Below are 16,424 nucleotides of genomic sequence, written 5' to 3' on the forward strand. Positions count from 1 at the left end.
TAATACAAATTTTACATGACAGAATTTCCAAATTCTGCATTCTTGTCCCTGTCTCCATGACAATATCCTAGTAACCACTGTAAACAACATACTAACATAAAAAGGGCTATTTCCGGCTGGGCTGAACTTTAAATAATAAATGTATCCAATCGTTAATTAAACAAACAGAACGCTCGAGGTAAAACAACAACCTTGGGACCAATGAAACAGCAGAGGGGCAAATAATGTCCGCATTAAAACCGCGAGTCTCCAGAGCAGAGGTTACAGTGAGGCTAGCCGCAGAGCTAACAGTCACAGCCGCTCACATCTGCCGCCTGTAACGTTACTGCATACTGTACCGTACATGTCCACCAGCATTTATTAACAAAACATCCATCCCGTGCTATAACCTGCGAATGACTGCATAAAGCTGAGCGACAATGGACTCGAAGAGGGAAAGGGACAATGGTAAGTTAGTTATAAAGCAGTGTTGTAATGTTAGCCCGTGCTAGCCGCAGTAGCTGTCCACACACTGTGGTGCTGAAGAACCTTCTTTTACTGTCTATGTGAAGAACAAACAGACTTCTATGATTATAATGGGTTGTGTTTTTATTATTTGAATGATGTTTATTTTTTTTGGCATACTATTAAATATAGTCTTGCATTATTGTCTCGGTAAAACGGTCTCTTTTTAGGGCATAACTATCGCTTGTTGCTCCGTACTTTGGTTCATTAAACACATGCTTTGGCTCCGTTGATTAAAGCAAATGTTGTTTGCGACAACTTTTAATGGATCCTCGTAATCTCAGCTATTCTGATTGAGTCTGCAAAACTCCTTCAAGTGGGGGCTGTGTGTGTCGTCATTTTTGTTTTAAGATTTTTATTATCCAAGGTAATTGAGTCACAGAATTGTCAATTTGTTATTTGCTTCAGTCATTATATATTTATATTACTATTTAGGTTTAATAATTTTTTATTGTTATTATCATTTTCATTTTAGCTTTAATTTATTTGTAGTTAGTCATTTCAGTGCTTTAAAGTCTTTTAAATTAGTAGTCAGAGCAAAATTTCTAATTTTTGTTAGTTTTTCATCTTTTTTAAAGTATTATTTCAGCTTTTTTCAATAAAAAAAAATCAAACAGTTTTAGTTTTATTTTACGATATTAACCTTAAAATAATGTCAATAAAAATATCAATGACATATTTTATGGACAAAATGTTTGTCAAAGGTTCTGACATATGATTCCTAAATAAAATGTAATATTGTTTAATAATATAATGATTTTTTCATTTATTTAAAAATGCAGGGTTTTGCATTAATAATAGTCTGTAGTAATTATAACTGTATTTTTTAAATGGTTTGTCTTCTACATTAAAAAAAATAAAAATAAAAATGAATAAAATAAAAAACTCAGTCCACTACAGGAAAAACTTTACAAAGCTGTTATTATTACATTTTTAAATATAAATTTACAATCTGCAATAATTTGTTAATTTATTTATTTAGTTAATTAGTTTATTTATTTACTTTTTTAAAGTTATTATTATAATTTTTTTAAAGAAGAAGATACAACAAATATGGAAGGACACAAAGATGTTGTTTTATTTTAATGATAAAAATGTTTGAATAATAAAAAAAAGAATATTTGCTGGCAATTCAATTAAACTTGGAGGAGATCTGCAGCTGTAATCCAGTCTTTGAGAATTCAACAAAAGCGACAGATAAATCGAGATTAAAACTGTAATCTCCATTTGAACCTTTGGAATCATGTAGAGCCACATTTATAATCTCTCCACAGAAAAATACTGAACAGACCAGAAAGAGCTTTAATAATCTACAGACTATCAAAAACTGCTGCGTGAATTGTAATCACACACTTTCTCCTCATATTCCAGAAACAGAATGTGGAAAGATTACCACTGTGCTTCTGAAGTCCCGCACCGGGGAGTTTGATTTGGAGTCCATTATGTTTCTTAAACTAAGGAATTTAGGTAAGATGATACCGAATTTAGTGTCTGGAGAATACATTCTCAAAATACACAAAAACACAATCTTGTTTTTATTTTATTTTTTGCAGGAATTTATGACCTTGGATGTATAGGAGAGTGTATAAACCTGGAGAGGCTGGACCTCTTTGGAAATAACATCACAAATCTGGGGCCTCTTTCATCTCTACGAAGAATTCTTGTTCTTAACTTGTCAGCCAATAGAATCTCTAATTTAGGTAATGTTATTTCAATCTTAATGTTATAGTTTTCTTAAAAAATTTAATTTGCTGAAAATTTCCTCACCCTCAACCCATCCAAGATGTACGCATAGATGAGTTTGTTTTTTCAGAACAGATTTGGGGAAATTTGACATTACATCACTTGTTCACCAATGGATGCTGTGCAGTGAATGGATGCCGTCAGAATGAGAGTCCAAACAGCTGATAAATAAATCACAATAAACCATAAGTAATGCAAACCACTCCAGACCATCAATTAACATTTTATGAAGTAAAAGGCTGCTTTTTTTAAAGAAACAAATCTATACCTTAATGCATCACTTCTGGGCAGAATTTATGTCCATAATCCATAATAACATTTTCTCCACTGAAAGAAGTTCATCTCCTGTTGTCGTTGTGCATCAAAATCCACCAAACATATTTGTTTAGAACTGTTTTAGACTGTTTTTGCTTGTAAATAGTGCTTGATTTGTGCATATTTCTCTCCTTATTTAGTCTAGACGACTTTTTCAAGGGAGAAGGCAATATTATGGAGAGAGGACTATTAAAGGTTTAAAGTTAAAGACAGCTTAATGGATTTGTTTCTTACAAACATGCAGCATTTCACTTCACAATATGTTAATTGCTTGATTGTAGTCGTGGGGATTAGTTGTGGATTACTGTGATGTTCTTATCAGCTGTTTGGACTCTGATTCTGATGGCACCCATTCACTACAGAGCATCCACTGGTGAGCAAGTGACGTGGTGTCAAATTTCCCCTAATCTGTCTTGGATGACCTGAGGGTCAGTAAATATATTTTTTTTACATTAACTATTCCTTTAATATGATTATACATAAACAGTGGCTTTAGAAAAGAATCACCTCCTTTTTTTTTGCTTTTAACTTTTTTTATATGAACAGCCTGAAATGAGGACGAACCCAGTTTTTGTTTTATCCAGCTGTATTTACTCAGTGCAATTTATAACATCTAAGTGAAAAATATATAACCAAAAAGTGAAAAAAAAACACCAACAAAAAAAAAACACCAACCCAGAATCACTGGAAAAAGGATCACCCTCTCCTAGTATCAGGTTTAGCTAATCACCTTCTCAAGGGCACACAAAGCCATTTAACATCTTCAGCACCCAAATAACAGCATTCCTGCAGTAAAGCATGGAGGTGGTGATATCCTGTAATGAGGTGTTTCTCTGCAGCAGGGACTGGAATACTTGTCAGATAGTTGTCAACGGGAAGGTGGTTTACCTTTCAAACATGACAATGACCCACAACACAGAGCAAACCTGAGCACACAGTGGTTGAAGGAGAAATAGGTGAATGTCATTGCATGGTCTAGCCAGAGCCAAGACTTAAACCTCCTTTCAAAATCTGTGGAATGATCTGAAGACTGCAGTCCACAAACGGTGACAGTTCTGCAAAGAAGAGTGGGCAAATATTGCAAAGTCTAGATGTGCAAAGTTAGTAAAGACCGAGATATATCCCAACACACTAAAGGTTGTAATTAAAGTAAAAGGAGGTTCAGCAAAATTCTGACACAAGGGGTGATCATTTTTCCAACTCTGTGATAATGGTTTTAATTAGTTTTTTTTTTCTGGCATGTTGGTGTTATTTATTTCACTTGTATCTAATTAGAGCTGGATACAACTAAAACTGTGTACATACATGCACACACACACACACACACACACACACACACACACACACACATATATATATATATATATATATATATATATATATATAATATTGGTGCTATTATATCTGACTTTTGGAGTTGAACATGTTTCTTTTCAGAACCCCTTTCCAGCTGTGAAAGTTTACAGAGTTTGAATGTTGCTGGTAATGTGATACCAAGGTAAGCTGCATTTTTAGCTACACATATCTATCTGCTATCCTCCTTTCTATATAACACATGATGCATTGCACCTACAGTGTTGATAATCTTCATGCACTCAAGGCTTTAAAGAAGCTGGAGAGCATCAGATTGAAGGACAACACCTATAATTACACCAATCCAGGTTAGTGGGTTTCTGGCTTTATTAGTTTGTTTGATTAAATGTTTTTGTAGCTCTAAATCTGGTCCTTCATTCTTACTCATCTGTTTGGCTATAGTCTGCAGGAATTCATTATACCGGACTCTTATTCTTGACATTTTCCCAAACATTAAAGTGTTGGATGGTGAGTTTGTAAATGTATTTTGCTAAACACAATTTTTTTCACATACAGTTGTTCATTTTATCTTCAAGTTATCTTTTTTTTTTTTTCATGTGTAATTTCAGGTGAAAGGGTGGTGGGACGTGGAAGTGACTTATACCAACTATGCAAAGACATTGATGATACCATTAAAGGTACTTGCTGGAATTTTAATCGTGTTCTATATAATAGAATTTAAGAGAAAACCTCAGTGCACTTGTGTATTATATTATACTTTGCAATTTTGTGTATACTACCGTATGATAAAATCACATTTAATGCTAAAACAACTAATAATTTAAATTAATGCATGTTAACTTTGACAGTTGTTTTGAACTTTCTATTCATTAATATTTCTCTGTTTTTGATGTTGTTTATTTATAGCAGGCATGAATAAAAATGGCCAGATGCCTGAGTTGCCAGACACCAAACCTTGGGTGGATGATGGTTTCTGGGAGATAAAGAGATCAAACAATGCCATAGTTGATGAAGCCTATAAACAATTCAGTGGTATGGAATAAAATTATCTTCATTAATCAAAACCATTTTCTAAAGCATTCTTTAAACACATCAGCAGTCACATTTCCAAAGCCCTAATTTAACATATTTTTGGAAATCATCTCAACAGATGTTCTTCATGAATGCAGGCTGCTGAACAGTCGAGCAGCCCACGTGATCTCACAAAATGAATGGACCGTCAGCCTCAAGAGCCAACCAAAGCAGTATGCAGTTTAAAGCTCATTTTGTTTCCATAAGAATGCATATTTTTTTTCTATGTGTTTTTAAGTCCATAAGCTTGATGCATAACCGATGCCAGAAATCCAAAATGCTCTGTGTGGCCTGCAGTGTGAGGGTTTAGTTTATTTTTGTAACTACACTTGAGTTCTTTCTGATTATCCACCGTTTAGAGAGACCGATACTGTAGTTACCCTTAATCCGGTTTGATCACTGTCTCAGGATGTTCAGAATCAAGACAATTCCTCTTTGCACTCCTAACACAATGCTGTATTTAACCTTATGCTTTAAATTATGCTCCAAATGCTGCTATTTGTATATTTCGTAATGGTGAAGCACTTGTATTGTTCACTTCTGAGGCTTTCCTATGTTGCTATTCTTGTTTACATTTTTTAGTGAATGCATCATGCATTTTTATTGTAAGCCTAATGTGGATTTTTTTCCCCCTAAATTGCTTGTTTCATACTATATTGCTTGTATTCGCCCAAGCAGCCCTTTGTTTTAAAATACATCAATAAATTGAATTATATATGATAGAATGACTCTTTGTATTTACATTTTGTTTGATAGCCTAATATTTATTCATGCCAGAAAACGTCTTTGTGTCTGCGTTTATTAATCTTACACATAATGTGAAAAAGCAGACTATCAAAAAGTGTTTCATTGGTAAAAAAGTGCTAGTTTACCCAAGAATAATATATAAATCATGTACTTACCCATATGTTGCTCCAAACAGACATTCTTTCTTCCATTGAATACATAAAGAAAAATGACCCGAATGTTGCCAGAATTTTCTTTGAGTGAACTATACATTTAATGTTGCAGAAAATATCGTTCCGAACACATTAAAGAAAATGTGGAGGTATGAATGGACTGTGGCATCCGATGCAGTAGGGGGAGTTCAGCGTTCAGCATGTCCGAGTTCTCAACTGCACAGCCGAATGCAGAAGAGTGGGACAGTACATGGGGTTGCCAGGTTTAAAAAATTTTTTCTAACATGTTGATAAAAAGCAAATCACGGATGTAACTTGTTGGGGACATTTTTTTATTAAAAAAAAATAAAAAATTGCATACCTTTTATAAATTAAATTGTAGGTACTTCTGATCAATTGATATTGCTTATATATATATATATATATATATATATATATATATATAGGTGTGTGTGTGTGTGTGTTAAACTAAATAGGCCTAAATAATTTAATTTAAAAATATTCAAAAAAGTATATATGTATATTTCTGAACAATTTCATGGTGATTAGGAAAAGTTAATAATGTAACAATAATAGTATAAGTAATACTATAATAAGTGCAGATGTGTGTGTGTGTGTGTGTGTGTGTTAAACTAAAAGTATATATATTTTCTGAACAACTGCATGGTGATTAGGAAAATGTAATAATGTAGCAATAATAATATAAGTATATAAAAGTAAATTTACGCCAAAAATTTAGCAAATGTGTGTGTGTGTGTTTTATATATATATATATATATATATATATATATATATATATATATATATATATATATATATAATATATAATATATATATATATATATATATATATATATATATATATATATATATATATATATATATTATACACACACACACACACCTCAAATACATAATACACACACACACACACACACATATGAAAACTTTTGCAGTAAGGTAACGTTTAGCTTCCTAGTACTGTAGTGTAGGCACAATCTGGCAACCCCAGATCCTCACAGCAGAGGATGAGACACGGAGAGCTGAACTGAGTTAGTAGTCCCTAGAACACGAGTAGCACAGGATGGCTGCTGGAAACGCGTGGAGGTCAACGGTAAGGATTATATCATATGCACAAACCGTAGATCATATCAGTCTGTGCTATGTGATGTCAAATATCACTATAAAGTATGAATGCAAGTATATACTTCTGTGGCGCAGAAAACGGTACGTTGCAATAGAGATGCCACAGCGGCCTTGTTTTAAATGTCCTTCACACAGGCACTTAACGTTACACGTTTAACATTTATCAGTCAAATCGTCTACGAGTCTTTTAACAAATATAAATAAAGTTAAGAGAATGACACGATGCGTGTTGATCTCGGCTGAATGCGTGGATGAATCACGCCACAGATTTTCAACATCGGCGTTCACACACAGTGTTGGGAAGGTTACTTTGGAAATGTAATAGGTTACAGATTACAAGTTACCCTGTTTAAAATGTAATAGTAGTGTAACTTTTTCAATTACTTTATTAAAGTAATGTAACTAATTACTTTTGAGTACTTTTTGATTACTTTTCTAAATTTGTGAAAATTAAAGAATAATAAATAAAAGCATATACATGAACTTAAATACAGTTATCTAATAAGCATGTGACATATTCTGTGTAATAAACTCCTGAAACATTGGTGTCTCTTTGTATATGATGATAGTTTTCTCAAAATAAGTAAAATGCACATGAAGTGACAGAGCAGTTCTAGAAATTATGTTTATGTGCTCGTGTACTCCTACAGTATATTGAGATGGCAGAGGTTGAAAACGCTGCGAGCTTCAGTAGGCCAATGTGTAGTAAATGAAACCATGTCTTTGCCATTAATTTACAGGAGGGGCGGACTGGGAAAAAAATTCAGACTGGAAAATTCAAACTCATACAAACAAATTCATGGACAAAACTATTTTTTTGTATGGACCTGACATAAAAAAAGGTTTAAATCTTTAATTTGGGGACATGCAAAATAATTTAAAGTTCTCTCCTGAACTGCACCTTCACTTCTATTTTTCTCTTCAGTCTCTTTATTTTGCCCTGTTATCCATCTCTGTCATGACTTTAATACTCAAGATTGAACAAAACTATACTTTACAATACAATACTCTACAATACTACAATATCTTTATAGAAAAATCCTAATACTGTACACGAGTCATGTTTTTCCCTTACAAAAAATTACCATGCTTTTATTAGCCTATATAAAATAACCTTGTTTTGTTTTTTTGCAAATGGATTTGTATTTATTTTTAAATAAATACATTTGTAAAATAATTTTACATTTTTGGTAACCACAGTTAAACAATAGTAACCATTTTCTCTGGATTTATAGTTAAATATTAAAATGTTAATTTTCGTAAGGGTTGTGTTGTTGTCTGTCGTAGCTCCCCCTAAACCTATAAAAAAAATCTGAATTTTTTTTCAGCTAAATTCCTACTATAACATTACAACAGATAATAATGATGTCCTTTATATAGTATTTTGAGTGATGACTGATGAGCAACGTGCTGCTGCTTGATTAATTAAATAAAAAAACAAAGACAAAAAAGCATCTTTACAGATGAAACTGACCTGAAACCCTGAACAGTAGTTCTGCTTCTCTGCTCCAGCTGTGCGCTTCCACAGTCCTCTCTCTCTCTCTCTCTCTCTCTCTCTCGCATTGATTACTCTGAGTCTGATCCAAACTGTTTGGCGGAGGCACGGAGAGCGCGCGAGTCATGACTAACACTTCATGACTTATTAGAGATTTAATTATCAAATGGCGGATTCGCAAATGATCGCTTTAGTATACAATAATGATATTAAATAGTGGGGTAAAATCGGCTGCCAGGCCACCGGGAATTGTCCCGGTTCTCCCGGTGTCCAGTCCGCGCCTGATTTCCACAGACACGCAGAATGTGCAAATCATATATTGCATTTTTGGGGCTTAATATTCACAGACTAGTCGATGTCATGTTTTGATTCAAGTGTACTGACCTACTTTTGATTTAGTCATCCAAAATGTGGCATATTCCGTCCGCGTTAGGCATTCCGTTTTTATGACTGGATTCTACGAACCAGACTGTGTTTCCGCATCCCGGAAATTATTAGGGCGGTATGTCTCAGAATAGTCAGTGCAATTTGGGAAAGAAATCAGTTAAATCTGTATGTGGATGTGTGTAAATATTCAAATGTAATCCCCTTTGTAATCGTTAAAAATTTCATAAGTAACTGTAATTTAATTACTCATTTTTTCGTAGTAACTGTAACTAATTACAGTTACAATAATTTTGTAATTAAATTACGTAACGCCGTTACATGTAACTAGTTACTCCCCAACACTGTTCACACATGATGCTGTTTAATGCCCCAAAGAGTATGTAAACAACTAAGAGACCAGAAAGGTCAGGCTGTACAGTTTAAAACTACAGGCTTGCCTTTTCAGCTTATAAAAAAGAGAGATGCGGCGTGCGGAAGTGACGTGAGCGGGATTCCGGAAGTAAGAAAGTCCAGTTAGCGCGCAGCGGCTTTTAGACTTAAAAGATTGCAAATCTGACATGGGCATTAAAATAGTCAGGGTTGAGATAGTTTAAAAATCGGTTTAGTAAAACAGCTGTTTTAAATGTGCTAGGGGAAACCTCTAACCGTCTGGAGGATGAAGGTCACCTCGACATGATGATTGAGTGAACAAGAGCTCACTGATGTCCAGACTAAACTAGACCAGATGACCTTTAGTTCATGGTATTAGTTCAATGTTTGTATGTTCTAATCTAGACAATCATGGATTCAAGTGATGAGGACATGAGAAGATCCAGAAGATCCTTAGGTGTCCTTCAGACTGGTGTTTTACACATGTAGTTTAGAGTCATGTTACTGATATTGGATGGATGAAATATACAATAGTTGTAATTGATGGGGGATCTGAGCTCTGCAAACCATAACATCAGAATAAATAGTTTCCACAGATATACAGCGACCCCAAATATGTTTGGACACTTAATGCACCACTTAAAATGCATTAATGTAATTGGGGTGATAAAATAATAATAATAAAATGATAAACACTAGATCTTTCATCAAAACTAACTTAATTTTTCTTACTGAAGGGATCTGTTAAGAAGGTATCTGAGGTGACATCCAAAAAGTGTTATGATACTTACAATCATCTCAGTTTTTAATGTATAGGTGTTATGATGTTGGGGTTGAACAGAGAAAATGGTTATGGATATTTGGATATTGGATAGTTTTTATATTATTGGATATTTTGTTATCTATAATGCAGTGGCACCCATATACTTTTAAGTATGACTCTGAATGGAAATTAATTTAGATGTACAATTTTTTTTATTTTTTTTGGCAAAGTGTCCTAATTCTTTTGAGGCCGCATATCTTGCTTCACAGTTTTATGGCACCACTCTCACAGTATACATTGCTTTTTTTTCCCAAAAATAGGTAGTGTCCCCATCAGATCTGCTGTCTTCTTTGAGCGGTTTAATCATCAGTGACCCGTAGTCTTTTGTTTTAGGCTGATTTAAATTGAATGTTCATATAATTGACCATGCAGGTTTGTGAAACTACACCAAGGATATGTCCTTACTTATTTATTAACTAACATTTAATCACCTAACTAATTGGCAAAAGTTTTGCATTTGTTTAATCTTTTGACTTCAGGATGGTCCCTGGTGTAATTCACCCTGTACATGATTCCTGAATTGCTTTTTAAAAGCACACGGGTAATTTGCTTGCTTTTTACTAGATGGCTTGGGCTCTATCTTCCAGTCTTATTGATCTGTTTGTACCTGTTAAAATGGTCTCTGCAGGTGTCCCATGTAATGGGAGCCATAAAGACTCAGAGCCCACTGCGCAGAACCTTCTACAGAGGGGTAAGTGCGAATCAGCTCACCATGGTAATCTAACCATGGTAATTCCATGTTTCTGGACACTTGCCAAGGGCGACGCCATGTTCTTGACTGTATAATATTTTTTAAATACACTGTGTATATAATGTGGTACACAAATATAATAAGAATTTAGCACCATGGTTAATGAAAGTAGTTTGTGGTCAAGTTTGATCCATTTATAATTCTTACCTTTTTTTACATGAACAGAATTTCAGAAATAAAGTTGGACTTGAAATAAACTTGACCAAAACCAAAATGTTTTAATTGTCCCAAAATAAAATGTTTTAATATGTTAAAAATAGTAGGAAAATGGAATTTGATTCAACAATAAAATGACCATAAGTGTGAAAATATACACATTTTGACAAGTAAATTAATAAATTATAAAATAAAAATATTTTTATAGTAGTTTTGAGTTTAAACTATATACTATATAGTTTGGGGGAAACAAAGTGGTACATAAAGGTCAGTTTTACTTGTCTGACAGGCAAGTACTTGGAAGAGCTTAATGCACAGCCTTGAGTATAAAGTTTAGATCACACAAGTAGTCTTAAACATTAATTTTGTAGCCTGAAGAAACTGTAGGTGTGACAGATGAATAGTTACTTCAGTCGAGATTGTTCACGTATAGGCGTTGTTGTTTTTTTTGGCATTAGTAAACCCAGAATGAGTCAGACCTATTCAAAACACACACTGCAGAAAAACTTCAACTGATGCCTTTGTTGTCCTTCTGTTCTAGAGACAGTTAAAGCAGCCAGCAGTGTTCAAACTTCATGACGTTTTGTACTATAGTAGTAAAATCTTCTAATTCCCTTTCTGAGTCCTCTGTTTTGTGTAGAAAGCCTCAGGAAAATGTTGCCAGATTGTGATACTTGTGCTTTATTTTGACAGATTCAAACGGTAACGTTAATTCCTGGAGATGGAATCGGTCCAGAGATCTCCACTGCAGTAATGAAGATATTTGAAGCAGCTAAGGTACGTATCTGTTGTTTTACTCTTGGGGAATGCAGCCTAGGCTGCAAGTTGCAGCAAGTGCTTTATGCAGGTTTTCTACACGAGTCAGGCTTAAAATTGAGCTACTGTGTTTTTTTTAACCTCTTTGTACACTGCTTTAAGGCTTAGGTATGAATTTATTTTCTCACTCAGGCGCCTATTCAGTGGGAAGAGAGAAACGTGACTGCCATCAAAGGACCCGGAGGCAGGTGGATGATCCCTCCTGAGGCCAAAGAGTCGATGAACAAAAACAAAATTGGATTAAAAGGTAAATTTGCAGAATGTAGGCACGTTTTCATTGCCCTACAACTTGCGCAAATTGAAATAGCGAATTGGACATACGTCTAATGGAAACACGTAAATTTTGCAAAAATGCCCGTATATCACAAAAAAGTTTTATGCTTGCATGACGTGGTTTTTCAGGCAATGCAAAAAAAGTAATAATTCGCAAAACTGCAATGGAATTTTTTTTTTTTTTACATTAACGGGTCACATGGCGTACGTAAAAAAAATCATATGATCATTCCTCAATGTACAATATCCTCCAAGAAACGCTTCATATGTGGTTGCTCTCAAGTATAAGGGGCTTTCCCTGCCATTAATGCTTAGACGACGTACACAGTACACATCTGCAGTGCTTTATGACTCCGAAACAGCTACCGGAGCTGATTGTGGCCACTCTAGTTAACGCTTGTTACCAGTCGCACCACGGCACGTCCCAGAAGCTGCTTCTGTCAAGATACATGCATACACCTCCTTCGATTAAATAAAATGGCAAGCGTAGTCAAAATTTGTTGCCATGACTTATTGCGAGAGGACAAAATTACATTTTAGTCGCATAACATCGGTTAATGGAAATGGCGTCATTTGGCAATACTTTTTTATCGTCAAAGTTTTGCGCAATTTTTTTATGGTAACGCGCCTTGTCTCATATCAGGCATAGTGTGTATAAAACTTGCATGCTCAAAACTGAACTATGTTTCAGGACCCCTGAAAACACCGATTGCTGCTGGTCACCCGTCCATGAACCTGCTGCTAAGGAAGACCTTCGACCTTTATGCTAATGTGCGTCCCTGCGTGTCAATCGAGGGCTATAAGACACCATACACCGATGTGGATCTGGTCACCATCAGAGAAAACACAGAAGGAGAGTACAGTGGAATCGAACATTTGGTAAATATGAGTGGTCCCATGTATTTTAAACTATTTACCCTGTAACTCGGCCAAACCAGGCATAGCTGATCGTATTCTTTTGATTTCTGCTTCAGGATCTGCATTTGCAGGAATAAGTATTTAAACCCTTTGGATTTAACTGGAGTTCTGCATTAACTGAATTTAGACTATTCATCATTACAAAATGGATTCAGTTTAATAAAATTCTTGAGAATTGGTTTTAATCGCTGTTTTGAGCTCATGCCAGAGCATATAAATTAGCCTGACATCAGGATTATGGGGTTCACATACTTTTTCTGCAACTCTATGTAGATTTAGTCTTTAGACCTTTAGGTCCAGTATAGCACAATAGAGTGACATTTGACTTTTGAAGCCCTCAGCAGCTGATTGGCTCCCTTCACAAATATCAAAGGTCGTGCTATTGCCATCTAATGCTGTCTTAACCAGTTTCTCACACAGTGCTAGCAGGAGTTCAGTGGCACAGCTCATATTTCAGTGCTGTTTATTCTTTAGGTAGGTGCCACATGGCTGCTGTAAATCACTTGTCTCTGGTCCCAGTCCATAGTGTGTCAAATTGTTATGTGAAATGACCTTCAGGTCGTCCTTCCATCCCTACGATCTTCCCTTTGTCTGTTCACGTTATGAACTTATGCAATACCATTTAAGAGTTTGGGGTCAGTAGGATGTTTTGTTTTTGAAAAATTAATCCGTGGATGCAGTAAATTGATCGAAAGTGACAGTAAAGACATTTGTAATGTTACAGAAGATTTGTTTCAAATAAACAGTTTTTTTTTTTTGTACTTTCTATTCATCAAAGAATCCTGAAAAAATGTATTGTGGTTTCAGCATTGATAATTGATAAGAAGTATTTCTCGAGCTGCAAATCAGCATATTAGAATGATTTCTGAAGGATCATGTGACACTGGAAACTATAAAAAATTTAGCTTTACCATCACAGGAATGAGTTCGAGTTTAAAATAGATTCAAATGGAAAACAGTTGTTTTAAACTGTGATAAAATTGTATTGTTTTTACTGTGGTTTTTGACCAAACAAATGAAGCATTTGAGAGAGATTTCTTTTAAAAACGTTTTTTTTTTTATCATACCGACCCTAAACATTTGAAGAGGACTGTAAATTTAAAAATCATTTACTTTTCTTAAATTTTTTTTGTGGACGTAAACTAAAAACACCTTTACAGTAAATGGTACATGATGTACATAAAACCTTGTTTACTGATCAAGTCCACCATTTGAACTAACCTGACCCTGTTTTTTGAAACCTATACATGGTTTTGCCAAGATAAAGTGATTTGTACAAAATTGGCTCTATCTCAATATTATTTTCACTCTTAATCAGATTGTGGATGGAGTTGTGCAGAGTATCAAACTGATCACAGAGGAGGCCAGCAGACGCATTGCTGAGTATGCATTTGAGTACGCCAGGAATAACCAAAGAACCAGTGTCACGGCCGTTCACAAAGCCAACATCATGTGAGCATTACAAATCACATAGTAACGCTGTAGCTATGAAGATTTTTACTGGTCACAAATGTCTTGTTTTGTATCTAACTACAAAATAATAGTAAGATAAACTGCTTAATTCAGTGATGTCTTCTAGGCGAATGTCTGACGGTCTGTTCCTGAGGAAGTGCAGAGAGGTTGCTGAGAATTACAAGGATGTGAAATTCACTGAGATGTATCTGGATACAGTCTGTCTCAATGTATGTTTACAAGACAACTTAATTCATTAGGCCTGTTGTACACATCTTGCATCTGTAAAAAAACATAGGAAAAGTGCTTTTGCCAATTTATTCATTTTTTTTATTTTTCTATATAACTACATCATTTTTATTTCAGTTTTAGTACTTCAACTTTGACTTATTAAATTTTTCTAATTTTAAAATAAAATTTAAACCAAAATATTTTATAAAATAGATAGTTTTTTTTATTTCTTGTAATTACAGAATTTTTTTTTAAATAGATCTAGTGAAATCTGGAATATACAGAAATCTTTTGCATTGCTTTCAGTTGTTGAAAATTATATTTTGGGCTTAATGGAAGTCGCTTCACACACAGTAAATACACTTTGGGTTTGGCTTTCCTGTAGTTTCATCAACAATTACAAGTAAATGTGGTCCCCCTCCACATGTAAATTTAAATTTCATGATGATCAAGTTTGTAATAATTCTCAAACCGAGGTATTAGAAGAAATACTCAATGTAGTGACTCAGAAATCACCTTTTCATTTTAATACAATCTTTCATACATGGCTTTGTCTTGTGATTATCCACTAGATGGTGCAAGATCCATCTCATTTTGATGTACTGGTAATGCCAAATCTTTATGGCGACATCTTGAGGTGAGACTTTATGAAGCATCATATAATATAAGTATATGTGATATGATTATCTATGGAGTGCAAGTGTCATCAGCCTTTGATTTGGGTTTCAGTGATCTGTGTGCTGGATTGATTGGGGGTCTTGGAGTCACTCCCAGTGGGAACATCGGAGCCAATGGTGTTGCTATATTTGAATCAGTATGTATTGAACTATGGAGGATGATGCAATAGCTTTACAATGGAGTGATTGATGATGAATAGAAATATTCCATGTATCATAATCCTTTTATTGTATATGTTAGGTACACGGAACTGCCCCCGACATCGCAGGCAAAGACCTGGCGAACCCCACTGCTCTTTTGCTGAGTGCTGTCATGATGCTGCGCCACATGGGACTACACGGGCACGCTAAAAAGATCGAGACCGCCTGCTTCGACACCATTCGGGATGAGAAGGTAGGATCAGTCATTTGGAAATGAATATGAATTTAGCTTCTACCATCAAGACAGAACATATTTTTATGTTTATTGCCCATCTTATATTTCAGGTTCTGACCAAAGACCTCGGTGGAAATGCTAAGTGCTCAGAGTTCACAGCTGACATCTGCCGAAGAGTGCAGGACATGGATTGAGGTTTATCTAGTGTCTATGTTCGGATCTGATGCCTAAAGAACTGATGGTCAAAAAAAAAAAAAAGATTTAATCTTCGCATCATTCTGATATCTGCTCACAATTCTACTTGGTGTCTGCATTTTTGTTTCTCTTTTGTCTTAAATTCTTGTCCTTCAGTGACTATTTGTGAGCTGTTTTAAACTGTCTAAAAGGAACTACATAATCTAAGATAATCTGTATTTATTGCCTGGACATTTACTCTGGTTTGATGTGTTTTGAAAATGTGCCTTTCTGTCACATGACCGGAATCAAAATATTAGGTGCTTAAATACATAACGGTATTTTGAATTATTTTATTGTTATTTTTTCTTTAAAGTGTGGTTAATCTGTTTAATGCTAATATGCTTAACATTTTTATGCTTAAGCTTTTACATCAGGTATGAACTTTGCATTATGGTTAACAATTAATATAATTCAAACAGCTCTTGACCTTTGCTGTGTCAGTTGTGAAATGACTGTACCATCGAGATATGA

General features: G+C 34.7%; 2 protein-coding genes across 2 annotated transcripts; both read left to right on the forward strand.

The window, feature by feature from the left end:
- The first annotated feature begins 72 nt into the window (after positions 1-72).
- LOC132133281 (leucine-rich repeat-containing protein 61-like) lies at positions 73-5,133 on the forward strand. The gene is made up of 9 exons (XM_059546087.1): positions 73-447; positions 1,876-1,971; positions 2,058-2,204; positions 4,000-4,060; positions 4,138-4,223; positions 4,318-4,383; positions 4,485-4,553; positions 4,783-4,908; positions 5,027-5,133. The coding sequence occupies exons 1-9, from the start codon at positions 420-422 to the stop codon at positions 5,131-5,133; spliced, it is 786 nt and encodes a 261-aa protein (XP_059402070.1). The 5' UTR covers positions 73-419.
- A 1,691-nt stretch (positions 5,134-6,824) lies between these two features.
- Positions 6,825-16,379, forward strand: LOC132133036 (isocitrate dehydrogenase [NAD] subunit alpha, mitochondrial). The gene is made up of 11 exons (XM_059545697.1): positions 6,825-6,960; positions 10,695-10,757; positions 11,667-11,750; positions 11,922-12,036; positions 12,754-12,941; positions 14,299-14,432; positions 14,560-14,662; positions 15,236-15,300; positions 15,393-15,477; positions 15,582-15,734; positions 15,827-16,379. The coding sequence occupies exons 1-11, from the start codon at positions 6,931-6,933 to the stop codon at positions 15,908-15,910; spliced, it is 1,104 nt and encodes a 367-aa protein (XP_059401680.1). The 5' UTR covers positions 6,825-6,930; the 3' UTR covers positions 15,911-16,379.
- Positions 16,380-16,424: the final 45 nt, after the last annotated feature.

Source organism: Carassius carassius, chromosome 50 (genome assembly GCF_963082965.1).
Source record: "Carassius carassius chromosome 50, fCarCar2.1, whole genome shotgun sequence".
NCBI lineage: Eukaryota > Metazoa > Chordata > Actinopteri > Cypriniformes > Cyprinidae > Carassius > Carassius carassius.

Bases quoted from the DNA above. Each gene is read 5' to 3' on its own strand.
- LOC132133036 (XM_059545697.1), top strand. From the start codon at position 6,931: ATGGCTGCTGGAAACGCGTGGAGGTCAACG. The intron at 11,751-11,921 runs GTACGTATCTGT...TTTCTCACTCAG, and splicing joins AGATATTTGAAGCAGCTAAG to GCGCCTATTCAGTGGGAAGA. The intron at 15,301-15,392 runs GTGAGACTTTAT...TTTGGGTTTCAG, and splicing joins CTTTATGGCGACATCTTGAG to TGATCTGTGTGCTGGATTGA.
- LOC132133281 (XM_059546087.1), top strand. From the start codon at position 420: ATGGACTCGAAGAGGGAAAGGGACAATG. The intron at 448-1,875 runs GTAAGTTAGTTA...CTCATATTCCAG, and splicing joins GAAGAGGGAAAGGGACAATG to AAACAGAATGTGGAAAGATT. The intron at 4,909-5,026 runs GTATGGAATAAA...TCATCTCAACAG, and splicing joins AGCCTATAAACAATTCAGTG to ATGTTCTTCATGAATGCAGG.